Source organism: Aspergillus fischeri, genomic scaffold (genome assembly GCF_000149645.3).
Source record: "Aspergillus fischeri NRRL 181 1099437636266 genomic scaffold, whole genome shotgun sequence".
In the NCBI taxonomy this organism is placed as follows: domain Eukaryota; kingdom Fungi; phylum Ascomycota; class Eurotiomycetes; order Eurotiales; family Aspergillaceae; genus Aspergillus; species Aspergillus fischeri.
The window spans coordinates 623,027-647,769 of NW_001509760.1; the positions used below are offsets into that span (position 1 = coordinate 623,027).

The following is a 24,743-nucleotide window of genomic DNA, read 5'->3' on the forward strand; positions in this document are numbered from 1 at the left end:
AGCCCAGTATGGCAGCTATCAGCCTTGGTTGGTGGGGAAGAAGGAAGCTAACGTAGTCGGGCAGTAGTTTGGGAGGAATCCAGTCAGGAGGAGTCAAAGGAATAGAAGAGAGAGAAGCTGCAAATGTTTCTGACGTATAGCGTGAAGGAAGAAGCAAAGTGATGATAGACAGGAACAGTAAGGAAGAGAGTGTCAAAGGTAAGAAATGAGCCACTTCCGGGGAGAGCTTCGGTCGGGAGTCAGGTGGAGGGAATAATGGCTTTGTTTCTTTTTTTATTTAGTGGGGAGTCAAGAAGGATGAAGAAAAGAAGGAGGGAAGAAAGGGGAGCGACAACAAGAGTCAGACAAGAAAACGTGATCCGCCCTTCGCTCCCGTTTTCAAAGGATCGTGAATGTCTGCTGCACCTGATTCAGCTCTGGACTGCTGCTGATGATGCTTCAGCTGAACCGAAACAGATCTCATCGGATCCTCCTCCTTCGTCATCCCCAGGAACATGAATGATTAACAGCCAGCCACTCATCCACCTGGATTTTTCTAGCCAACGAGAAGCTTCGGAGTTGACAAGATCAGCTCGATCCGTCCCCCTCTTCCTATTCTAGCATAGCAGTTGCCCCGGTAACTCCCTTGTCCAAGGCATAAGGCTACGATCCAATTTAGATACGGATACGATGAGCAAGATTTAGCGATTAACCCCTGCCTTGAATCAAGGGGGCACGAGTTTATCGGAGTCGCTCATGCTTGTGATTGGAGTGCTGGAGGGTTTGGGATCAGAATGGATATGGCGTCTCCAGTCTCAGAGTTTTAAATCTGACGCCTTATCTGCGTGCTACGGAGGGGAGGCCCTGCAAGTCATTCTCTGATTGTTAGACGAATTGGGCTGGATCGACGTTGGACGAAGTCTGGATGAGATCTGATCGGACTTGGAGTTTCATGCGGAAGCTTGTGATGTCTCAATGGCTTTGTTTATCCTCGCTTGCCTATTCAGTATTATAATTGCCGAGACAATCACATTCCTATGCGGGTGAGATTGCAGTTGCCATTAGACTTAGTCTCGTCCAAGAATGAATGGCAATCCAACAGGTTTTGCACAAAAAATCAGCCCGTGCGACACACTTGTCCTTGTTTACATGAGGTAAATAGCATAAGCAAATTACTCTTTTGAGCAGGACAGTTCCATGGTTCTACACTCACTAGAAACTGGACTAGTGGTACAGCGGGATATATTACATGTACCACTGGCCCCCAAGAAAACATGGAAGCATCCTGTCTCCCCAGAGGCTCGAGAGCCTTGAGACTACCTCTCTAATTGGGATCTTTAGACTCCGTCGATTATTCAAGGTGGTCGATGACGTGATATACTGGTAGTCCACGCTATCCAGGTAATTTCACCCGATCAAATAAACCTCATCCGTCCATCCATCCATCCTAGGACACCATCTAGGCACCTCCCTGCTTCCTCTGTCCAGTCTACAAAGACAGCTGTTAGTTAGTGATTATCTGAAAGGGTAGCAACACAACTAAAAAAAACTCACATAAAACGCCAACCCATACGTTTCCGTCGTAAACGTAATCTTCGCCCCCTTGGGAAAATAAAAAACATCCCCCGGCAAAGCCGTCACCTTCTGCCCGGTCTCATCGGCAATTTCAAACTGCCCCTCAAGTATGATCTTCATTTCGTCGTAGGTGTATTCATACACCAGCGGGGTTCCTTTTTCAAGGCGGTAGAAGCCAGCCGAGATGGGCTTGTCGGGGTTCTCTTTCTCGCTTGCGAAGGAGATCATGTTAGCTTCCATGGTGGGAATCGGTAGATTCAAATACCTCGAGTACACATCGCCTAAGAAGGCATTCTCGTTTGCGATCAGGGGTGGCTTAAAGGTGTACTGGGCTTTGGCGTGGTATCTGAACCGGACAGCCATTTTGTATGGATGGGAGTAACGTATAGATTAGAGATGCGTTACTCTATACTGCGTAGGCTGGGATATTCAAATTGATGATGCTCGATTGTTCTAACATCGCAATATATATAGAATCTATACATATTTCCAAGCCATTGTCCTTCAATTTCCTTCCTCCCTCTGCACTGATAGGATAGCATAGCAATGCGAACAAACGGATCCAGTTACTACACTGGGAGACCAGCAGTAACTCTTCACGAAACCCCAGATCTACCAAAGTGCGATCGGATATGATTCCTCCAGTTAGTTATTCATCTCGAGGTACGGAGTACTCCAGCGGAGATAATGCATGAGGGTGAGCGGTCGAAGGATGAGGGGTATTCCTTATCTATCAGTATCATAATCGTCCTCGGTACTTATCAACAACCCGTACCTTGTATCCATAGTCGAGTGTCAACGTATGGTAATGGGACAGCCTGAGGTATCTACCAAGGTACACTTCAAGGGAGGTAAAACCAAAGTCACAGTCTATGAATTACCGTACCGGAAACTAGGTAAGGTACCTCACCTACGGTACGGAGTACTGAAAGCCTGGACAATTTTGCCTGGATTGGTTAGTCTTTCCTCCCAAATGCCTAGGTATCTGCGGAGCACTCCCACAATAACATCATCCATGGAGTATATCCCTCATCCAGCAATCACCGAATGGATAAGGCAATATGCAATCTCAACAGGCAGTGATGTCACCTAATCCCCTCAAACCTACAGAGAGTACAGGGACTGCGTCCTGCCTTATCCGTCCATCTGCCTTAAGAAAACGAACCTGAGGATGCTCAGCTTGCTTTGTTCTATCTACCCCGCCGACAAAGATGCCCTGGGATTCAAGAACCCAAACTGAACCGACCATCCTGCATGCAACCTTGCAAATCACTTCTCCCTTAGTTAACTAGTCCTGGATCGTCTTAGTCAGACCAGTCTGTCATCAATCATCAACTAATGGCAGACCCGGAAAATGACACCATATATCACTACCTACCTGAGACTAGTGGATGATTTGCTCAGTGGGCTGGACGATCATAGAAAAGAGGGGACCTCCCCCAATTTCCTCTTGAGAGCCTCTTATATTTTATACTCCTGCCCATCCGACTGACTAATACCGATTACTGGTAGAAGAACGACCGCCCTATGTCAGAATCCCCGAGTCCCTCGACCGAGAATAAATGCAATCTCCGGTCTTCAGTCTCAGCGGCAAGAAGTAACAGTCGAGGAGATATCTCTCGCAGCCATTTTCGGTGCCTCTATAGTCCGCTTCAGTGACCAGCTGGAGGCCAGATGTTATATATATCAACAGGTTCGTGAAATGAATACTTCCTGAATCACTATCAGAGCTAAGTCATTTTCGCTGTAGAGAAATCCAATTCATTTCTGCTTATAAATCAGAGCCGGGTCTTCTTTCACATTTCGCGTCTTGGTAGGAAAGGAACTCCGTGAACAAATTGTCTCGTGCTCGTTTAGCCCATGCGCCAACCCGTTGCATAAGCAAATCCGGAGCAGCTGTTCAAAAGACCTGGTTCCCTAAGCGACATCTTCGAAAAGACGATCCCAACTTGGACCCTCTTATGGTTGCCCCAACGCAATCAAAGCACCAAAACAAGGCCAAGTCCGTATAGAATTCAGTACATGAACCGCAAGCAAGCCGTTGCAACCACCTCTGAACGCCATGCTAATCAAGTAGAAGGAAAGTCCGTAACCCAACCGCAACTTGACATCAATTCCAAGTGCATCCTACCGCGACCGAACCCCCAGTCATTGACGATTGCAACAAGTATATGCCTGCCTCTTTCGTCGGAATGTCGACTGTCAAGATCACCCGCGACGTCGAGTCGTATCTGGCTTCACTCCGATCGTATCTAGCCAGCGATGACTTTGCTTCATCTCGACTTGAGGACAAAGAAAATGAAGGCCACTCAAAATCAGGCCAGCCGCTTTCGACATTGCAACAGTCCCAAAAGCCACGAGAATGCAGGCCATATGAACAAGTCCGAGTCAAGGGCTCAACTGCAAACAAGACTATGTCCCAGCCTCGGTAGAGAACCGCGCCCATCAACTTTTCGATCCCGTTATTTTCTTTATCCCAGAAACACTGCAAAAAACACAGTCCAATTCAGCTCAGGTACCGAAGAATGAAGTACAATGCAAACAGTCAAACGGAACAAGATAACGACTCACCTTCCCATCCCCATTCTTGCATGACACTAACCCAATGTAATTTACCTCTAACTGTCTTCTCGAATTCGATGTTTTCCAATGGTGACACAGCCGAGCTTCTTCGAGTGCCTACGAATGGGGGTCTAGACGACACTGCTGGGTCGGAAGGAATGGCGAAACTGCTGATGAATTGTTCTCTCGTTCCCTGGGGTGTTGAACCCGGCCCGCCTTTGCTCTGACGACTAGAACTGCTGAGCACGCGCTCCTGCTGTCGCTGCTTTTCTGCCTCGATGGTGTCACGGCGAGACCAAACTTCCCGGACTACTTCAATACATCGATCGATGGACCCTATCATAAGACGAGACTGGATTGCTCTCCATCGACTCAAAACCCACTGGCGATCCTCTCCTGGTTCGGCCTCGCATCCAGCTGCTATCAGAGGAAACATGTGAACGATTGTCGTTCGGGAACCCGAAGGAACAGTAGCCAGCAGTATCAATACACGCTTGGCCAGGTCACTAGCTGGTTCTGAGGGCATTTCTGGCACTGCTTGATGAAGATACAATAAAGTTGCCCAACGATAGGCGTGCGCCGTCTGGATACTGTGCTGTACTTCGGATGTTGGGTCCTCCGGCGGCACGAACCACTCCGGTGGTTCCCATTGCTCGATAAGTCTTTTTAGCTCGATAGCCTGAGAGACAAGAGAAATTGAATTTGATTCCGTCTTCCGAACCCGTTGGATCAGTCTGGCGACCTGGTTGATGAGTGGAAAGAGTGTAGTGGCGCAACCCATCAAAGGGTCAATCTCATGAACTGCATCCCGGGGCAGCTGGAAGATGGAGAAGTTCATATCCTGATCTCCCTCGTCGTCTCGAGAGGTTAAGCGTGCGATTGCGTCCATGTACAACCAGGTGTTGTATAGAAACCGGATTCTCTCGATGTCATTTGCATCCCGAACCTTGGACTTCAGGAGCTGCAATACGAGTGCCTTGGCCCCACGTACATGCTGGATACAGTTACGGGTGTGTTGGTCCCATGTGTCTGCGAATGCCAGCGCCAAGCTCGTAGCTAAGGCAGCATCTGTCCGCATGTTCTGTATATCTTGGACCATGTAAGTAATGCTTCTTCTCATATGATCAACGCCGTGCATTCTTAGACCCGGATTGTCCTTGCTTGAATGGAAAGCCGTCATAGAGAATATCGCATGGTACAAGGCTGGAGTCTCTCCGGCTAGAGGCCATATCAGAGTCCTCCAGGGGTTTTCGTTTAACCCATCCTTGACAGACAAAATCCCGCAAGTGAATCTGTCAAATTGCAGTACCAACATTTCGGGACTGGCAATATCGAAATTTGGCTCCTTGGGTAGCATAGCGGGGGTATTCGACGTCTCGGACGGCGCCCCGCCATCGGAAGATCCTACCAGCCACGGATCAATATACTCATCGGACTGGCGGGCTATTTCTTCTATTTTATCATTGTCCTCTTCAAGAAGTGCTGCAAAGCTCAAGTTGCCCGGTCGAAGAGTCGTGTTCTGCGAAGCCAGCCCCAGTGGCCTCCGTATTGGGCTCGTATGGATATCCAGAGTGGAGGGTACAATATCGGAGAGCCGTGGAGACTGTTCCGGCGGCGAACTATTTGTGAGAAAAGGCGTGAGGAGTTCATCCTCTGCATTACTGAAATCCAGAAAACGAGCTATGCCACCGTTCCAGGATGTGAGGTTTTCCTGGGTCAATGCAAGTGGTGAGTCAGTGGAAGGCGAATTGCCCGACTGGAGTGTATGAATGAGTGCAGCATCATTCGATTCCAGAGAGGATGCTGTCGGTGTGGACGATCGAGCGCTAACCGGCCAAGGTTGACGATCCTTGCCCGCCTGCCCTGAATGACTGGCCCTCCTTTCTTTGCCTGACCTGGCCGGATCACCTGAGAGATCTTAGTGGTGACTACAAAATGCAGACCTTGTAAACCTGCACACTTACTCTTTCTGGCTTGAATAGAAGAAATCCTGCTGACCACGTTGGTTTCTTCGAATGGACGCCATTTAAAGTCCTTTTTGTAACCTCCACACTCCACGTTGCGCTTCTTGCATTGGAGACAGGTCGGCTTCGACTCGTCACATTTTAGTCTCTTTGCCTTGCAGGTAATGCAGCCTAATGTACGGTGAAAAGGAAATGGAGTCAGCGCTCTGCGCAATTCTTTTCGCTGGATGTATGTGAGCGGTTTACACCGATCCGACATCGAGACTTGATTTCTTAACAGTTAATAGGAATGACTTTACCGTTTCGACTTTTAGATTGCTTGGGCTTGTTAGTGACAACTCCTCTTATAGCTCGATTCGGTGGTGTGCTTCTTTTTATAGAAGAGGCCGAATCAAAGATCCCGGCAGACGAAGGAATGGTGGGAGTAGTGTCTAGAATTGTCGTAGGCGATGGGATTTTGATGTTGTCCATACCGTTCGGGGTAATGACAATAGGGACTTGAACGATATGGAGCCACCCAGCCACTGGAGGAGACAAGAAATTCAAATAAGAAAGCGGGACAAGAATGAGAGGGGGGGGTGGAATAACGATGGATTATGATTCCAGAGTAGGCGACAAAAGCAATAGATAAGCCATAACATCCGTATCTGTCAAATCGAAAGGAGGACCGGAGGATAGCTTGCTGTCACTTGAGAACCGACAGATAAACTACGGCCTCGAGAGAGACCCGAGCCGTGAGGAGAAACGCATCCAGATGATAAGGATTGCACTAAACGTGCAGATTGCGGGGGCGACTGCTGGAGTGAGGTTGATTCGGCGATCAGACTCGATAAGCCACTGTTTAACTGGACGCAGACAACAACCCGTAACCTTTTGTTAGAAATAGACAAGAGAAGCTCCACGGTAGAGTTGGAGCTATTGAAGTAACTCCGTCCAGTCTGTTGCTCATTGTGAAGCTCAGAAAGAAGCAAATCAACTCCCCTCTGCATCATTGGGCCAGCTCAACAGGGCCAGTCACTTCCTAGACGGCAGTGTGGAATACTTGCCGCGATTATGACAAGGCCCAATCATCGTGAAAGAGATAGTACAAAGGAGAGCGCCACTCGGAGGGAGAAGAAGGTTGAGGTATGACAGCAAGTCCAAGTCCGAAGAGTTGGAGATGATCAACTATCTTGGCCATGCCTCTTCGAGAGTGGCTCGTGAGAGGTAATCCCTGGACTCTTATTCGATGCTTCCTTCCCTTCGCCAGTTGTTAATGGGTTATTACACTTTTACCCCTCATATCCTTAGGTTTTAAGGCACGACTCCGCACTTGCCACAGGGTTGGTGTCATAGAAGAGCTGCTCGGATAGAAAGATTATCTATTTGAGTTGAAGGTTAACAAGAGTTGTATTCCCTCTATATACAAACTCTACCTCTTCTTATCCACCATATATGAGAAGGCTGGATACAGAAATTACTGACTAGCAGATCATGATATGGAAACATCTCTGTCGTTCAAGATTCGACGAGTATGAATCAAGCCCAATACTTGAATAGGTGCCTTTAGACATAATACTCTCCCATCTCTTTTCTTCAAGTACAGTCCGCTGGATTGAATGATTTGGGAGTGGAGACTGGCAAGTATGAATGACTTTCAAAAACGATCCATAATCTATCATTCACTCAAAACTCAAAGCAAATAACAGTGAATGAAGTATCAAGCACTCAGCGGACTGTATATAAGCTGTCGTTCCTTCAAGAATATGGCTTCTTCCACACCAGTGGTAAACAGTCAGCAACATGGCCAAATACGCAAATCTGCGCGATAAAGTCTCGTTCCCTGGAGTCCTTGACCTGCCGGATTATCAGATCTATGACCCGGAGCACTATAAACATGTCAGTGACCAGGTGATTGAACCACGAAGGCATTGGTGTCTACTCGCGGGGATTATTAGGATTAATAAAGGCTTTCGACTCAAACTCATGGCTCGCAGTCTCTATAATGAGGAGCCCTTTCATATCGTCTTTCATACTCACGATTTAGGAGACTCGTTTGTGACACCTGACCTGAAGCGCGAACGGACGGTTGCCATCATATATGCTCGAAAGCATATCTCACGCTGGAAGTCAATCGATGTTATTGTGACGGACCATTACTCGACCAAGGTAGGAACAGCCTATGTTGGAATTCCTTCCAGGCGATTTCCTCCCTGCGACAATGTGCTGAAAGGAACCCAGCTCATACCTTTATCCCTGCACGACTTGCTCCGACTCAATGACCAGGTTCAAATATGGCCAAGGAGCTTCGCAAAGCGCAAAAGCTGTCACAGTTGTGGCAAAAAAGCATCGCAGGAGTGTCAACGGTGCGGCATTTCATCGTACCGTAGTGAGGTGAGGACCAATGCAACCGCCTCGTGAGAACTTGCGTAACATTGATTATATCATAGACTTGCCGGATGGACGATCGGAAGAAGGGACATGACAAGTACTGCAAGATCATCCGGGACAGACACTTTCAAGAAATGTAAATGTTGGATTAGCAGCGGTTCAGGAACTTCCTGACGCTTCCCTGCGCAGCCAATGAGCCTGACATATGAATGGCGATGAAGCACAATCCTTCAGAACGCATCACAACACATCGACCCCTAACGGGGGGAAGCATATGTCAGGGGGCTTTGTATACTGAACTCAGTGGTTGTGGTCAAGGTGCAAAGATAACCTAGATACGGCTTCCTGTAAAGGGTTGGCTTGATCGCTATCCACTTGAGAGGCTTTTGTGTACTCAAGATAAATTCTTTAGTCATGCTTAAGGAGACCTATCGACCTAAATTAAAGGACCTGTTGGCTTGAACGTCTCGTCATTATTAAGAATAACCTGCGAAAGGCGGAAAAATGAAGACAAATAGGCGACATCGGCCCGCAGGGAATCCGCTGTAGGGCCAAGCGGGCAGCCGCGGGCCCCCAGACCGAGGTTGGCTGATCGGTCCAATGGCGGGGGGCGCTGGCAATCCCTCCCAAAAGGCTTAAGCTCCCCAGGATCTTCCCCATAACACCACCTTCGTCTATCCGTCGTTTATTCCTTTCTCTTATTTCCCCTCATGTTCATACCGGAAATTTAATTTGGACTGTGAAGATGTTTCGGTCAGTTCCTCGTCGGATTCCTCGACGCCTCCCTACTCTCTCTTCGACTGCCGGCAGTCCCTCCCGTCTCGCCCTGCGTTCATTCACATGCGGTTATCCGCGGATGTCATCATCTCCGCTGCCGACCGTTGAGCCCCCCGTTTCGACGACCTTGCCATCAGACTCATTTCAGTTGCTGTCAACAGCTGAGAAGGCCGGGACTGCGGAGGATGCACTTTATGAGCAACAAATCAAAGATGTAGAGGCATGGTGGAAATCTCCGCGGTTCGAGGGTATCAAGAGACCCTACTCGGCCGCGGACGTTGTCAGCAAACGTGGCACTTTGCAGCAGACATATCCGAGTTCTTTAATGGCTCGTAAGCTGTTCAATCTGCTGAATGAGAGAGCGGCAGAGGGAAAGCCGGTTCATACCAGTATGTAGGACCTTTATCGGGATCCTTGGTCAAGTCTAATGCGTGCAAAGTGGGCGCAATCGATCCCGTACAAATGACACAGCAAGCTCCAAACCAGGAGGTGCTGTATATCTCAGGATGGGCGTGCTCCTCCCTCTTGACTACAACGAATGAGGTTTCTCCGGACTTTGGCGACTACCCGTACAATACCGTCCCCAATCAGGTACAGAGATTGTTCAAGGCGCAACAGATGCATGATCGCAAACAATGGGATGCTAGGCGAAAAATGACCCCGGAACAGCGAAAGTCGACCCCTTATGTTGACTACATGAGACCGATCGTTGCAGATGGCGATACCGGGTGCGCTTCATCACCATGCTGCATTTGATGATCCACATACTGACAACCTCTATTCTACAGACATGGCGGTCTTTCCGCGGTCCTCAAATTGGCCAAGCTTTTCGCGGAGAACGGTGCTGCAGCTGTTCACTTCGAAGATCAGCTGCATGGCGGCAAGAAGTGCGGTCATCTGGCAGGGAAAGTCCTTGTGCCTATTGGAGAACACATCAACCGACTGGTCGCCGCTCGTTTCCAATGGGACATGATGGGAGTCGAGAATCTGGTGATCGCTCGAACAGATTCCGAGAGTGGGAAGTTGATTAGCAGCGCCATCGATGTGCGTGATCACGAGTTCATCCTCGGTGTTGCGGAGGAGGTCGAGCCTTTGGCTGAGACCCTACAAGCAATGGAGCGCGAAGGTGCTGCTCCTGCAGAGGTCGACGCATTTGAGCTGGAGTGGGTCAAGAAGCACAAGCTTGTCACTTTTGATGAAGGTATATCGATCCTCATTACCTCAGATTTGCAAGATTAGAAGCTAACAATGGGCCAGCTGTCGACGCACATCTCGAAGCCGAAGGAGCGCCCCAGTCTGCCCGTGATGCATACAAGAAGAGGGTTCAAGAGAACCCTGACCTGTCTATCTCGCGTCGCCGAGCTCTGGCGAGCGACTACACAAAGAAACCCGTTGTCTGGTCTTGCGACAGTCCCAGGACCAGGGAGGGATTCTACCACTACCGTGCCGGCTTTCCGGCAGCGACAAAGCGAGCCAAGGAATTTGCCCCTTATGCGGACCTCTTGTGGGTTGAAACTGGCGACCCCAATGTCGAGAATGCTGGAAAACTAGCAAGCGATGTTCGCGCCGCATACCCCGGGAAGAAACTGGTCTATAACCTTAGCCCGTCATTCAACTGGATGGGTCAGGGCTTTGACGAGGCGTCTCTCAAGTCTTTTGTCTGGGATCTCGCCAAGCACGGGTGAGTTGAAGAGCCATAATTTCTTAATGCGCGGCAGAAACTGACAATGATAATAGCTTTGTCCTCCAACTCATCTCCCTTGCCGGTCTGCACAGCAATGCCACAATCACGACCGAACTTTCACGCGCCTTCAAGGACGAGGGAATGCTCGCTTACGTGCGACTGATCCAGTCCCGCGAGAAGGAACTCGGGGTCGAGGTCCTCACCCACCAGAAATGGAGCGGTGCACCATACATGGACGGCATCCTGGGCGCCATCCAGAGCGGCAGTAGCAGCAGCAAGAGCATGGGAGAGGGAAACACTGAGAAGGGTAAGCTGTCCGTCCTCTTCGACTTGCTAGCAATCAATGCTAACTATCCAAATTACAGGCTTCTAAACCAATACCCCGTCATGGCCGGATTACAACAACGCCAAGCGACTTGCTTGACAGATGTAGAGATAAAAATTCCCATAGTTCACCAGAGTTATCTAGAGAGTGCCCTCAATTTCAATGATTATTACCATCATCCGAAATTTTACAGGACACCACGAACCCTTTCACTATTTGGTTTCAATCTATCATCGTAAAGTAAGGTACGAATACATAACCGGTCCTGCCTCAGGCACTATGCCTGTTGACAATTAGAAATAAACCCCAAGGCTGAATTAAGCTCAAAACCAAAAACCGGGCGAGCATGTTTTACTACGTAGTTACGGAGTTAATGGGTCAGGTACCGAGTACCTGGGAGACCATAATGGTTTCAATTATTTCCATTAGTGTACTTCCGTACATCGGTCTAGAACTGGGGTAAAGGAAAGAAATGATACCTGTCAACATCCCACCTCAGGTAAACAGCCTAGTAATTTACTGGGTACCTTACTGACAGGATAGTACATTCAGCACCGTTGATATGCGTATAGTGACTTTTACATAAAGCAACAGTATTTGTGTACTGAAAGTCGTGTCTTAATTTTGGCGTTGTTCCCTGTCCCTGTATATGCAGTCAGGTTTCGGATTGTGTTGACTCCGAAATTCAAGTCTCCCTACGTCACGAAAGAAAATATTGTGCAATATCCAGTTTTAGATGTAAAGATACAGAAAATCCTCGTTTCTCAAGTAAAGGAGAAGGAGACAACAGACGAAATCAACTTGTAACGGTCTGGCAATCTGCGACAGATGAAAAATGGAGACTAGCGTACATGTGGAAGGAAATCAACGAGCGCAAGAAGATACACCAGACAGTAGTGCGGTCGAGATGAGGCAATTCAGGTGCCCATGCCAAAAGAACCCAGCAGGGAATCCATCAACGTGAGGCGAGACACTATCACGTCGGATGAGGATAGTGGACTGGCCTATAGCATTACAAAGGAAAAGAAGATAAACAAGACCGATATTTTCCCATCACCAGAGAAAGAAAAACTACGCTCAATAAACAGACGGAACAGATTTGCTTGAGTTCGGATCTAGTTGACGCGGAATGCATCGAAGATAACTATAGGTCATTAGCATGACTCCGTAAACGACAAAAGTGTCTCGACCAACCTTCATGGCCCCTGCGGCAACCACTGGCAATCCACATGAGAGTGTTCAAGAAAGCATAACGCTCATCTCCAGTTTCCATGGAAAGATTGACGCGATACTTGTAGGTGTTGGGATTGATTGTGTCCGCAATATTAGGGTCGTTGACCTTATCCAGAACGTCTTTGGCACCTGTCAGCCATCCTTCAGTCTTGACAATGATGAAGGCTGGCGGATCATCTGCGGTCTGGAGCACATAGTTCGACCGCATGTTGGTAATAGATTCCTTGGTCACAATCTGCGAGTCCTGTCCACCGGGCTACAAAGAGCATTAGCACTGCTTTGCAACAAAGAAAAAGGAATGCTCACCAAAACAATGCCTTTGCCCCATCGGCCCGCCCATTGACCACCAATAAATGTTACCCAATCTCTCTGACCCCAAATACTCGGACCAACAGCAACTTTCGGGTTCATCTTGATGCTCATACGGAAGTCCAGTTCCAAAGTAGGCGCGGGGATTTGCAGAGACCGAGCGATATCACCTTCAGGAAATGTATGCAACAGGTTATTGGCAGGGATCGAGTCTTTCATGACACTAAGGTAGGTGGGGCATTCCAGGAGGTGCTGGCGCTGTCTGCTGGTGTTCTTCGCGCGAACCTGCTGGCAGTAGATGCATTGCACGGACAGACACTGTCTTAATTAGCATCCATCCATTTTAGTTTAAGTCCGATCAGTCCATTCGCTTACCTTGTCTTCCTCCTTCGCACGAAACTCGACAAATGCAGCATGAACGTCATCTAGAGGAGGAGCCGGGAGATTCGAGGTGGAGGCCTTGGGCTTGGACTTGGGAGTGGCGCGAGGCGGTTGCTGGGAGCTAGTAGCAGAGGCAGGTCCGGTGGGAGGGCCGGGAGTCGGCAATGCGGCGCGTCCTTGCATGTTCTGCAGCGGAGTCTGCATCGAGGTAGCATGTGGGTTGACGCCGTTCGTCATCATCGGCCCGTTGGGAGTCGGAAGTGCACCTGTGCCAGGCCCTGGGCCAGCGCCAGGTGCCGTGGCAGCTGCACCATTCGGAGTTGCAGGGTATCCATTTGCAGCACTGATGCCGTTGGGCGCAGATTGTGCTGTCTGATTCTGACCGCGAAGTCCGGGACACTCGAGCAGGTGCTGCTTCTGGCGCGATGTATTCTTTGCGCGAATTTGCTGGCAATAGATACACTGGACTGAAAGACACTGCAGAACAACCAAGCAAACAAGGTGTTTTGTTAGTGACGACAGTGAAGCGGGTGGTTGAAATATTACGGGAAATACAAGTCACGCACCTTATCGTCTTCCTTGGCGCGGAACTCGACGAACGCCGCGTGAACTTCCTGATCGACGGTACGACCCATGTTCAAGGTGAAATAAAGGGGGAAACTTGATGAAACCCAGAATTACAGAGACAGCAAGAGATGACCAAAGATGAAGAATAGGTCTCAGCTGATGGTAAGGGGGGGAAGTCGTCGGAGCTGAGAGGGAGCAGACTCGGGGTGAGCGAGGGAGAAAAGGAAAGAGTTTCGGTTTGACAGGCAGAACACGAGACGAGACGAGACGGGGACAAGACAAGACGGTGGCGGTTAACTTACGCGAGCTCGTCAGGACAGAACCTTACCTCAAGCGTAATTTTCATACTGGCCCAGAAGTGACTGCCAATCATTACTCAACAATGGTCGGTCATCTTACACTCGTAAATACTCCTAATAATTCGTCTGACACTTCCCTATGCTTATTATTCGAGCCTCATGGTAGCCAATTCTCTTCGATCTTTTTGTTGCTCGTATCGTTGCCTGATGGGCGCTCCTGGCACATTTGGAGCCTTCAGAGCTGAAAGTCTAAAACTGTCACGCGGTCGAATCATCAAGCCGTAGAAATGAGGTAGTGGAAGGCAACGCTATTTTCCTTGGTCGCTTTCTGGCCATTTATTATGACTTCTCTGATTGTAATATCCAGAACGATTATCAAATACGATTTCATATTCCATATTGCTGCTCTAATAGTATTCTAGACAGGTCGAGTAACAAAAGGTTGGTAACCAGTATGGAATTCTGTACTGCCATAATACTGCGTATCAGGACTGTAGCTAGAATCTCGTGTTCCGTAACGCGGGTCTCTCCTAGCAATAATCATGGCCGTGGCTACGCATATATTCCCCATGTACCACGACTCTATTTAATCATGCCAGCTCGATCGAGGGAAGATAAAGTGGATATGAATTGAGCCAAATTTTGAAGTGATATTTGGACCAGTCCTCCACTGAAAGCCGTTGCACACCACCATCTCACTCGCGCATTGCCTCGGAGTAGGAGGGGTCGAGAGCCTTAAGAGAACAATGCTATACCTCGTAGGGTCTCAAGTCATAAAGCTCTTCACTGGACATTGAAAGCGTGAAGATTGAGCGGACTGATGCGCGTCCTGGCGATCTGTTGATGATGTATTGCCAATACTGAACACATCCAATACGTAGTTGGTATGCAGGCTTGAAACATGCCAGGTGTTTTTACAGCCTGAAAATACCTGTGACGCTACATCTCCGTACCGGTCCTCATCAAGATATATATACTGCCGTATATACGCCATCTAATCAAACGTTCATACTGTAGTAGATGGCACTCCGTAGGGATATTCCTTCCATATGGCGAATTGTTTCAGACGAAAGCGATTAGATTGGTATTCAGTGATCAAATGATGAGTATGAGATTTTTTTATGGAAGGGAAAAATGAAGGCAAAAAATTCGACCGACGCAGGGATCGAACCTGCAATCTTTGCTTTAGGAGAGCAACGCCTTACCATTAGGCCAGCCGGCCAGTAAGTGCGATAGGAAATTCGGCAGTGACCCTATCTAGCTATACTTTACTCAAAATGTTACCCTTATGGAAGTGTACTGCACGCACCACCCTCAAGCGTGAACGCGATTAATTAACACCAGTTGGTTATGTTGACGAAGTCCAGCGACTTAGTTGCTTCAATCAGCGATCAATATAGAGCCGTAGGGTGGACGGATTATTTCGATATTCCAGATACTTGCACTGCCGGGTTTACTACTATTTCTAAGTTAACAACTAATTCGAAACGCACTTCAGAAAGCTGCGATTGTGTTCAGGCGAAGATATGCTTTTTGAGGGATATTTCAATAGGTACAAGAGCCTTTGCAGCATTAATTATGGTAACACCAAGGACAATGAGAAAACAGAAGCAAGCAGGAAGAAAGGGAAAGGAAACAGTAATAGTAATCAGAGAAGTAAGAAATGCATTTCCACGAGAATGTGAAGCAAATAGATGGAGTCATTGCATCGCAGATAACAGAATATGAGCCATAATATCAGCCGAAGATTGTAAAATGAAATAGAGAAAGATTTTGGATGTCACTCTTACACGTTGTCGTTGCGATCGATGTCCATGGTAGGAATGCCTACATGTTGGATAAGCGCAAGTATATCTCTCCGAATTTGTAGCGAACACCGTACTCCTCGGTACTCTCATCCTCGTACGGCTCCTGATAAACAGAAAGAAAGCCCTTTGTTGCCAGGGTAAGTATGTGCATCAGGCCATGCGTGGCGACTGTACGAGAGGTAGTTTCGCGAGGCAGGAGCGTCGAAAATGCTACCTCTTTACTATCAGAAACATCAAGACGAAGAAAGCCAGCACCAGTCTCATGAACAGTATCCTGTTCTGCCGAGACTTCAGCGGGCTCCTCAAGTTGCAAGTTGAGAAAGTCAAGAAAGTTTAGGCTTTCCTGGTCCATGCTAGATTTCAACAGCCGGTCACAGAAGGCTGCTCGCTTCCTGTCAGTCTCGTCGTTGGGTTCAGCGTTGGTTCCAACGTCAAGCTCGCTCTGAAGATAGCCAGCTAGATCAATGTCTTCGAGGAAATTCACGTCATCTTCTTGGGTTCCCGGGATTGCAAGGCCCTCCAAGTCGTACTGAAAGCCGCGTCCAGCTAGAGGACTTGCACTTGTTAGGCGACTACGAACTCTGCCTGTTGCTGCAAGTGGAGGCACGAATGCTGCAGAATCGTGAATGCCCCGAGCAGAAAAGTCACTGATGCTGCCAAATCCACGGAAAATGCTTGTTGCAGATAGCCCAAGCCGGGAGCTTCGGACGGACGCTGTGATATTCCAGGGCATTTGGGAGGAGTCATCTCGAAGGCCTGATGAGGCATGACGACCAATCTCTATATCCTAGATGACTGTCAGTATTACATGGCTCATAGGACCAAAAATCAAACAGCGCCAAAAGAGGTGTATCCCACGAACATCCTGTAAGTTGTTATCGTCTTGAAACAGTCCACCTCGGCCGAGTTGTTCCTCGGACTCTTCCCTGCGTCGAACGCGTCGAGTCTCGGAATCGGCATCACTGTCTTCAGTTGTCGAAGGAGAGCCCTTGCGTTTCTTTGATCTTTCGACGATTGTCAGTGATGCGTACAAAGTCTCACCCGAGAAGAAGTGCAAAGGATGCTGGATATGAGAAGTCCCCAACCCAACGCCAACTGAGCCAATTCCGTGGCCGAAGACCCAGAACTCTGCATTCTTCTTAGCCTGGGTAGGCACTCTATTTTTCAGCTTCTGCTTTAGAGCAGCGGCCATATTTTGCACGTATTCATTATTGTATTGAGCTAGTTCAGTGTTTCGCAGCGCAGTTTGAGTATCTGTTGCAACGGCTTTCGGGATTCTTCGAGTTCGACGCATTGGTGCCTCCCGGGTCTCTGAAGCGTTCTCTACGTCTTCCAGGTGTCGTCCTTCAGGACCTTGAGGCATAGATGTGTCTCCGTTGAAAACGGGGTTACTCTGCCTGTGTTCAGTAATTGCTTGCATGCCCTCGTCGGCTAGCATTGGCTGGGGAAATATTGTCAGTAAGAACAACTACCCGTCCTGTGTAAACCGTACCTGATAGTCCCAGGAAATGTCATTCAATTCACCCTCTTTCACCTCACTAGTGACAGGTGCCTCAGGGTCAAGCCAGCCAGAGCTGCGATTTCCAATCTCAGCAGCAGCGTTTAGCCCCCCAAGCTCAATGAGATTTCCATCTTCATCAAAGTCAAAGTCAGGCTGCAGAAGAATGCCCTCTTCATCATTGAGAGCCGTAGCTGCAATCCGCCCAAGTTGAACACTTCTTTGAACAGAGTTCGTCATTTCGCTCTCAGAACCGAACCCATTTATATCTCCCAGGATCAGATCTTGCGACCCAAAGTTAAGCTGCAAACTGGAGTTACGAGAGGCAGCGGTCAGACTTAGATCAGGCGTCATTGGTAATTGAAAGCTGGGTTGCTGGCTTGCTCGATCGTTCTTCGACAAATTCAACCCGAAAAAGTCCAACCCCAACCCTGGTAGATTGTTTTCAGGAAGGAATGACGGGTCATATGGCAAGATGAGCTGCTCAGATCTGAGAAAAGTACTGCATTAGTATACTTTCAAAGACAAAGGTCCAAGATATAATGAGTCGAAAAGTAGAAGACCACGAACCTAGCTTTGCCAGCCGTCGTATCCAACGCTGTGCCGGGAATAGCTCCTAACATTGATCTTAATCTGTCATTCATTGCCTGAACATCTGTGAGTGTATAGCGACACTGTTGATTGTAGACTCTGGCGACTCCGTATCTGCGTAGTCTGCTGTCAATAATCTGGCCTTCAGGTTTGATTCAGATGATGAAGCTCTCACAGTAGGTTCCCCTGGAGTCTCAACGCCATAGGTGCCGCAGGATCCATGATGACCTCGCAAGCTTTCGGGACATCCACGTCCAGTATCGCCTTCTTGTTCAATCTTCTTGTGATGGATCTCGACCCTAGCGTTGCGACCAGCCTGCGAGGGGAACATATCAGTTCACAGCAAGGTACCAAGTTGAGAAAGGATTCATACCATATCGTAGCAACTCCGTGCTCGGGAGATGTAAGTACTAGAGTAAAGGCAAGAGTCAGCGGCGCGGTAGCTTGAAAAGGACCCGGAAGATACAGAGAGCGTCTAGAAATGAGTCAACAGAAAGACAGTACTTACTTTCGTGACTGTAGAACATGATGACGATCCTTCGTGGCCTTGTCTTTTCAGATGTGATTAAGTTGGACTCCTCTCGTCGCGACGCGAGCTGTTCCCTTGCGCGTTGGGCGTGTCTGTTGGTGTCTGAGGTTTTCTGGGATAGATTCTATATTGCAATGAAGATTCAAAGTAATGCTCTAAGTGGTAGGACTCCGAGATTGTGAGCTTTTTAACCCGGAGGTAGCAGCAGAAGTTCTGGGATATTGGACAAGAAGGAGTTGTAGAACTCTGGAGGCTTACTATCACATCTGCAGAGCAGACGGGTGTTTGCTTTCTCAAAGTGTATCAGTCAAGTTCGAATGATGCTCATGCCCTGCGAAAGAAGATGACTGCTGGGACAAATTATGATGATAAGAGACAATGGAGAGATGAGACAGGTGCTGGGGGTCTGGAAACCGGAAAGTTCTTCGCTCGAGGATCGAGAAGAGGGTAGAAGTGAGTGCTTCAGCACCGGGTGATGCCAGAGTCCTCTTGCAAGTTCGAAACTGAGCTCACTTCGCGTGGACGCCCCTACCCTGCTGAAGGCTGAACCACCAGTTATTGATTTTCGGATATGGTCGAATCGAATCTTGTATTGTCTACTTCTACTTTCTAGCTGTAAGTCTACACCAGCAATCGACCTTCCGAGGCCCAGGACTTCCAGACCGGAGGACCATGCCCAATCCTGGAAAATCAAGGACGAGCAGATAGACGAGGGCTCATAAAGAGAGTTGGTAAATTATGAATGCCCGATATCTCATCTTCAGCCCGTCAGCAACAATGCATCGCCAGACAGAATACACTTTTCCGCGAATTTTAGACATAAACGATAAAGGCAGTATGGGAAAAAATAGATAAAGAACCGGAAGTCTATCAGATGGAGCCGCATAAGTTCAGCAAAACGGGAGAAAGAATAGGTTGACTATGTAAAACGGATCGAGAGGTAGGGGTCTTTACGGGAATCTCGAACCCATAGCTCCGATAGAGATGCATGCGGGTATGAGGCCAGCGAAAGGAAAGATGACCAGGAGGAAACCCAATGTAGAAATTCGACGCCAAATGAGATCTCCTTATATTATCAAACACATCCATGTTTGATATACATGACATACCTTCCCGAACTATATCAAACATATATAACCGATATCTACCATTCAAAGAAATTCTACTCGAGAGGGATGCCTTCGTACTCGCCATAGCCGAGAGCGAGGTTCATGTTCTCTGTGACAGGCGTATGAGTAATCTGTCCTCTCGGGAAAGGACTGGACGGGAGCACTTACGGAGGCACTGAGTGGCCGCACCCTTCAGAAGGTTGTCGATCGTAGCGCAAACAACGACGCGCTTGCCGCTGGAGTGAACGGCAAATCCTCCGACCTCGATACCATGACGGCCGGCAATGTTCTTGACAAGAGGTGCCTCGCCGATGATCTTCACAAGCTTCTCGCCGGCGTAACGCTCCTGGTAGATGTTGCGGATGTCGCGAGAAGTCATCTCCTGGTTGAGAGGAATGCTGATGGTGTGCTGTACGAACAAGGTCAGTCCTGAAACAAGTATATAGAAGAAGGGCCAATGGATAAATGTCAGCGAAGTACATACGTGAATGCCTTGGAACCAGACAGCAACGTGGGGGATAAACGCGATGCTAGTTCCGAGCTGTGCGCTGATCTCTCTCTCGTGGATGTGGTCAGTCAAGCTGTAAGGAATGATGTTGTTCGTGAGGTTCTGCACATCGTTCTTGGGGCTAGGCTTGGTGCCAGCGCCCGAGTATCCGGAGACACCAAAGACGGTGGGTTGTCCACCGAGGTAGGGAACGAGAGGAGCAATGCCGATTTGGGCAGCAGTAGCATAGCAACCGGGGTTGGAGATACGAGTGGCCTGAGCGATCTTACCACGGTTGACCAGCTCAGGAAGACCGTAAGTCCACTTGTCATCAAAGCGGTAGTCGGCGCTCAGGTCGACAATGACGTTGCCCGTCTCAGAGCCCTGGTCGACAGCATCCACGAACGGCTTGCAAACACCGTTAGGAAGAGCCATGACCCAGCAGTCCACATCACCGTTCGCAGACATGCGCTTCACGTCTTCGGGGCTTAGATTCTCGTAAACGATCTCACGCTTGTCATAACCCTGCAACTTCTTGCCAGCCAACTCGCGAGAAGAAACATGGCGGAGATCCATGTAGGGGTGAGCATTGATCAGGTTGATCAGGGCTTGGCCAGTGTAGCCACGGGCTCCAATGAGAGCAACCTTGGAGGGCCGGTTGTTGGACATGTTCTTCTCTCCCAGTGGAGGGTTGGGATTCGTGGTGGAGTAGGATCTCACCGCGCTGGGAGAGACAGCGGGACGTCCGAAGCGAGCGGCCCGCAAAGCATTAGCGGTGGAGGAAAATGCGCGCTTCTGCTCAACTGAGGCACCGCTGGCACCGAAGCCCTTTCCAATGTTAGTGGCCGCCTGAGCAGCGCGCTGGAGTCTAGCCTCAAGATTAATGTCACCAAACATCTGGCGACCATGCTGGTTGAATTCCTGCACCAGCTGCTTGACCTCTTCGCCGCTCTCGATACCATACCAGAAGAGAACCTCACCGTCGCGGCTCAGGCTACCATCAGCCTTGTCAAAGAACCAAGTAAGGTTCTCGTCGTTCTCCTTGACTGTCCAAACCAATTGAGGGAAGTCCTTCTTGATGGCGGCGAAAACGTTGTCGGCGACATTGGACAACCATCCGGACTTGGTGATCGTGAACGTAGCCAGGTGGGGGAAGGAAGAAGAGTTATCTTTGCTTGGGGGCAAGACGACGGCAAGAGCTTCCATAGGCTCATCGTAGTAAACCTTGAAGTCACGCTCCTTCAAACCTTCGACGTAGCGGTCCACGGTGGCCCTCGCATCAAGGCCCTCGCGGTCGCGGACAAGCACATCCTTCAGCTTCTCCAAGTCCTCGAACTCTGAAAGAGAAGTCTTCGTGTGCACCTTGTTACCCCGCCGGATAAGAGTCCCAGCTCCAGAGTCGGTGAACAGTTCCTTCTGGAGATCAGCGGGGTGGATGATGGCAACACTCGAGGTACGTGGAAGGTCGTTGAGCAGCTCCTTCATCTCCTTGATCTTCAAGCGAGTGCCGTGGCGCACCCACCATTGCGTCATCAAGTGGTCGTACTCTTCATCGAGGTTGATCACAGAGATCTTCTCGCCAGTGTCACCGTTAAACAATCCGCCTTTCTCAGCAAGGTAGACAATCTTCAGAGGCTGCAGGGCACGGGCCAGTTCACCGGCAGCGACGTCCGCGTTGACGTTCAGAACCTGGCCGTCCGGGGTTTCCGCCATTGAGGTGAGGATGGGCAGACAGCCAGCTTCGATGGCAGATTCTATAGGCTTCTTGTTGACGCTATTGATCTTACCAACTAGGTTGTACTTCTCCTTGTCGAGGTAGTCGGCGTAAAATACGCCTGCGTTGATTGGGCGGGCCCGCACACCCATACGCTCCAGCTCCTCGATCAGCTTCAGATTCTCCTCCAAAAACAGCTTCCTGGCAAGGGCCAAAGTCTTGCCGTCCGTCACTCTGATACCATCTTCAAATTGTGGCTCCACGCCAGCAGCCTCCAGCATGCGATTGAGCTGAGGTCCGGCTCCATGGACGACAATGGGGTAGAGTCCGACGTGGTTGAGGAAGGCAAGAGCCGAGGAAAGGGTCTGAAGGTGTTCGGTAATGATAGCACCGCCCACCTTGATCACGGCGAATTGCTGAGAGGAGACCGATGTGAAGTGGGAGAGATACTGCTGCACCTCACGCTTCGAACCAATGTTGCTCAGCAGCTGGACAACGGTAGACCGAGTCGACGAGAGGTGAGGATCGGCGGGGCGGGAATAGGAACGGCTCTGCAGTAAGGGGACAGCGGAAGCTTTCAGAGCGTGACGAGGAGAGCTGAGTCTCGCAGAGGAAACGGCGTGCGGTGCGGAGAGAGCGCGGAGGGGCTTGCTTGTGGAAGCTCTCCGCACAGCAGTGCGAAGGGAGAACATCTTGTCAACCAGCATGCGGCAGCTTTCAATCGTCTTGGAACGAACACAGTGTCTAGATGAAACTCAGTGTGAGTAAGAGATAGCAAAAGAAGTAAAGTAGAACCAAGGCAGAGGTCTACAGAAGGGGTTGTGTGGGTGCGCAATGGATTTTCCCACAGTCCAAAGAGTTTGATCTCCAAAGGCGCCCAGAAAATCGGCCGCACGTCGGAGTGGGTTTTTCCCAATAATTAAGGTGGGTGGTACTCACAGCCGCTACCCTGCGCGGTTTTTCTCGCCTGCTTTTTTAGAGAACCCAGACTCGGGCAGGAAAAATAACTCAACACCTAAGATGAGGCGTTTAGCACCACTAGAATCTTGAGAAAGGATCCCGGAAATAGTAAGGAGAAGAAGGAGTGGGAGAAGACCGGAGAGACATCACAGAGTCATAAAGCCTGATCGACCAATGTGAGCCCGAGCTTGGCTGCGACCATCGGAGCCGGCTATCGTGACTCAATAGTCAAACTCAAGGACCTCTCTATTAGACTACGGGGCTATGGAAAGGAACAACTTCGGTCGCGAGATATGATCTCCATTTCCTTTCCTCACTTTGTAATAGTCCCAGTATACGCGCAATTGGTTGCTGTGATTGATCATTCAAGAAATCAATTTCCATGCTACATGCCACCATGCAGGAATCAGTCATCTAACCATCGAATTAACCCATTGTAGAAATTTTCTTACTATCCATGGTGGCATAATATTCTGCGCTGGAGGTTTGACCGAACGTAGCCGACCTTCTCGGCCTTCAATTAGAGCCAGCACTCTGCAGAAATGTTACTAACAGCGGATATTTTGAACTTGTGCCTTTTCTGCGCCTTCGTTATCTGATCTTTTGGTGGTTCCTCCTGACGCCTTCATAGGCTAGCCTGGCTTAGCGTACTCCATATATGAAGCTCCACTTCTCGTACCTGGAGAGATGGAGAATCTCCTTACATTGCTTTCTGTACTTGTGGCGAGATACTTGATGGTGGAGATAGCTATATCTTCTTAGGCGCGTTCTCACTCATCAAGTCGCCATACTTTACAATTGAGGGCAGTGATAGGATTCATCAGAATCGGCATATACGGATCCATTCATTATAAGTGATGGCGAACAAAGGCGACACAAAGATCAAAGGGCAATAACGTATAGAAACACGGGGAAGTGCCGGAGCCCGGAGTATCATTTACATCTTCACCAGCCACGGATCATATGGTATAGCCCATCCCGAGCATCAGACGAGGATCTCGTCAGAGTCTCACCGAGACACGAAGCTTGATTCATAAGCACAGAAGTTGTTGACGCCCAGAAAAGAAGCAGAAAGGTATTAGTGGCTGAAAACGAAACTACACAACCTCAACGCAAATAGACCTGCTGGAAAATAACATCCATTCCCAAAATCAGACATGACTTTCGCTGCGTTCGTAACTTAATGTTTGGTGGTCGTGACGACTAGAATCCACAAGTTAGCCAGCGCATTCGGTCGCCCTGATTATGCGGAGAGTGAGCAGGGGAGGAGACATACCGGCAGGAACAATGATGACAATGAGTAAGCAGATAATGCAGATGACCAGGCACACGCGCATCTTCATGTCCTTCCACCACATTTGCTTCCTCACGCGGTTAGCACCCCGACGGAAGCCCTGGGCAGATACGGCCAGGTTGTCTGTCTTGTCCTGCAGAGAGTCTAAGCGTTCGCCACGCTCCGATACCTTGAAAATATTCGAGCGCATTGTATCGACGGTCTCTTGAATTTTCTATTAGGCAAGGGGGAAAGAGTCAGCCAAATGGCTCAGAATAGGCATTGAAAACATAAGGCCTCAACCGCCAAAAAAAGATAGCGCTCGTGCGACATGACAAGTCTTGAAACTTGCCATATAGCCCCAAAATTGCAACCCCCGGCCGTAGAGGTTATTCTTTCAATGCCCAGAGACAGGTGAATTCACTTACCTTGTCGATTTCCCTTGTCCGAGGGTCGCCATTCTGCGCTGCGCTGCCGGCGCTGGCGGAGGGCCCATTAGAGCCAGAAGGGATATAAGGATCGTAAGGCTGCTCAGACATGATGGCTTCCGAGGATGAAATTCGTTATATCCTGAGTTCGAGTGGTGAGAGCTTGTGGATCACCGACTCTGCGTGGAGGCTTGCGGAGACCTGTTTTGGAGTCTCCTTTTCGCGAAATAAGATGTCGTAAACGTCGTAAGACAAAAATCAGGGGCGAACGTGCAAATGATAGTGGACAGGAGTGCCTTGTAGGCGTAGTGAGAGGTAAAT

The 24,743-nt window shown here is 49.2% G+C and overlaps 7 protein-coding genes and 1 non-coding gene across 8 annotated transcripts, besides 1 other annotated feature; 1 reads left to right on the plus strand and 7 right to left on the minus strand.

Moving 5' to 3' along the window:
• Positions 1-1,438: 1,438 nt before the first annotated feature.
• On the minus strand, positions 1,439-1,917 carry NFIA_049180 (cupin domain-containing protein; the record flags this gene model as incomplete). Its single annotated transcript, XM_001257476.1, has 2 exons — positions 1,439-1,468; positions 1,534-1,917. 2 exons carry the CDS (start codon positions 1,915-1,917, stop codon positions 1,439-1,441), a joined length of 414 nt encoding a protein of 137 aa, XP_001257477.1.
• Positions 1,918-4,099: 2,182 nt separating this feature from the next.
• NFIA_049190 (Zn(II)2Cys6 transcription factor) lies at positions 4,100-6,339 on the minus strand (the record flags this gene model as incomplete). Its single annotated transcript, XM_001257477.1, has 2 exons — positions 4,100-6,024; positions 6,081-6,339. 2 exons carry the CDS (start codon positions 6,337-6,339, stop codon positions 4,100-4,102), a joined length of 2,184 nt encoding a protein of 727 aa, XP_001257478.1.
• Positions 6,340-9,306: 2,967 nt separating this feature from the next.
• NFIA_049200 (methylisocitrate lyase ICL2) lies at positions 9,307-11,284 on the plus strand (the record flags this gene model as incomplete). The annotated part of the gene is made up of 6 exons (XM_001257478.1): positions 9,307-9,616; positions 9,667-9,955; positions 10,016-10,428; positions 10,485-10,908; positions 10,965-11,218; positions 11,277-11,284. The coding sequence occupies 6 exons, from the start codon at positions 9,307-9,309 to the stop codon at positions 11,282-11,284; spliced, it is 1,698 nt and encodes a 565-aa protein (XP_001257479.1).
• Positions 11,285-12,351: 1,067 nt separating this feature from the next.
• Positions 12,352-13,794, minus strand: NFIA_049210 (DUF3237 domain-containing protein; the record flags this gene model as incomplete). Its single annotated transcript, XM_001257479.1, has 5 exons — positions 12,352-12,380; positions 12,431-12,725; positions 12,776-13,096; positions 13,154-13,636; positions 13,726-13,794. 5 exons carry the CDS (start codon positions 13,792-13,794, stop codon positions 12,352-12,354), a joined length of 1,197 nt encoding a protein of 398 aa, XP_001257480.1.
• A 184-nt stretch (positions 13,795-13,978) lies between these two features.
• Positions 13,979-14,012: a microsatellite.
• A 1,163-nt stretch (positions 14,013-15,175) lies between these two features.
• NFIA_049220 lies at positions 15,176-15,247 on the minus strand. The gene has a single exon. It is a non-coding gene; the product is annotated as a tRNA-Arg (tRNA).
• A 605-nt stretch (positions 15,248-15,852) lies between these two features.
• On the minus strand, positions 15,853-18,144 carry NFIA_049230 (Rad21/Rec8 N terminal domain protein; the record flags this gene model as incomplete). The annotated part of the gene is made up of 5 exons (XM_001257480.1): positions 15,853-16,620; positions 16,696-17,274; positions 17,326-17,821; positions 17,902-18,036; positions 18,098-18,144. The coding sequence occupies 5 exons, from the start codon at positions 18,142-18,144 to the stop codon at positions 15,853-15,855; spliced, it is 2,025 nt and encodes a 674-aa protein (XP_001257481.1).
• Positions 18,145-19,613: 1,469 nt separating this feature from the next.
• argEF (bifunctional acetylglutamate kinase/N-acetyl-gamma-glutamyl-phosphate reductase) lies at positions 19,614-22,468 on the minus strand (the record flags this gene model as incomplete). The annotated part of the gene is made up of 3 exons (XM_001257481.1): positions 19,614-19,669; positions 19,729-19,969; positions 20,045-22,468. 3 exons carry the CDS (start codon positions 22,466-22,468, stop codon positions 19,614-19,616), a joined length of 2,721 nt encoding a protein of 906 aa, XP_001257482.1.
• Positions 22,469-23,901: 1,433 nt separating this feature from the next.
• On the minus strand, positions 23,902-24,533 carry NFIA_049250 (SNAP receptor SNC2; the record flags this gene model as incomplete). Its single annotated transcript, XM_001257482.1, has 3 exons — positions 23,902-23,924; positions 23,998-24,229; positions 24,423-24,533. 3 exons carry the CDS (start codon positions 24,531-24,533, stop codon positions 23,902-23,904), a joined length of 366 nt encoding a protein of 121 aa, XP_001257483.1.
• Positions 24,534-24,743: the final 210 nt, after the last annotated feature.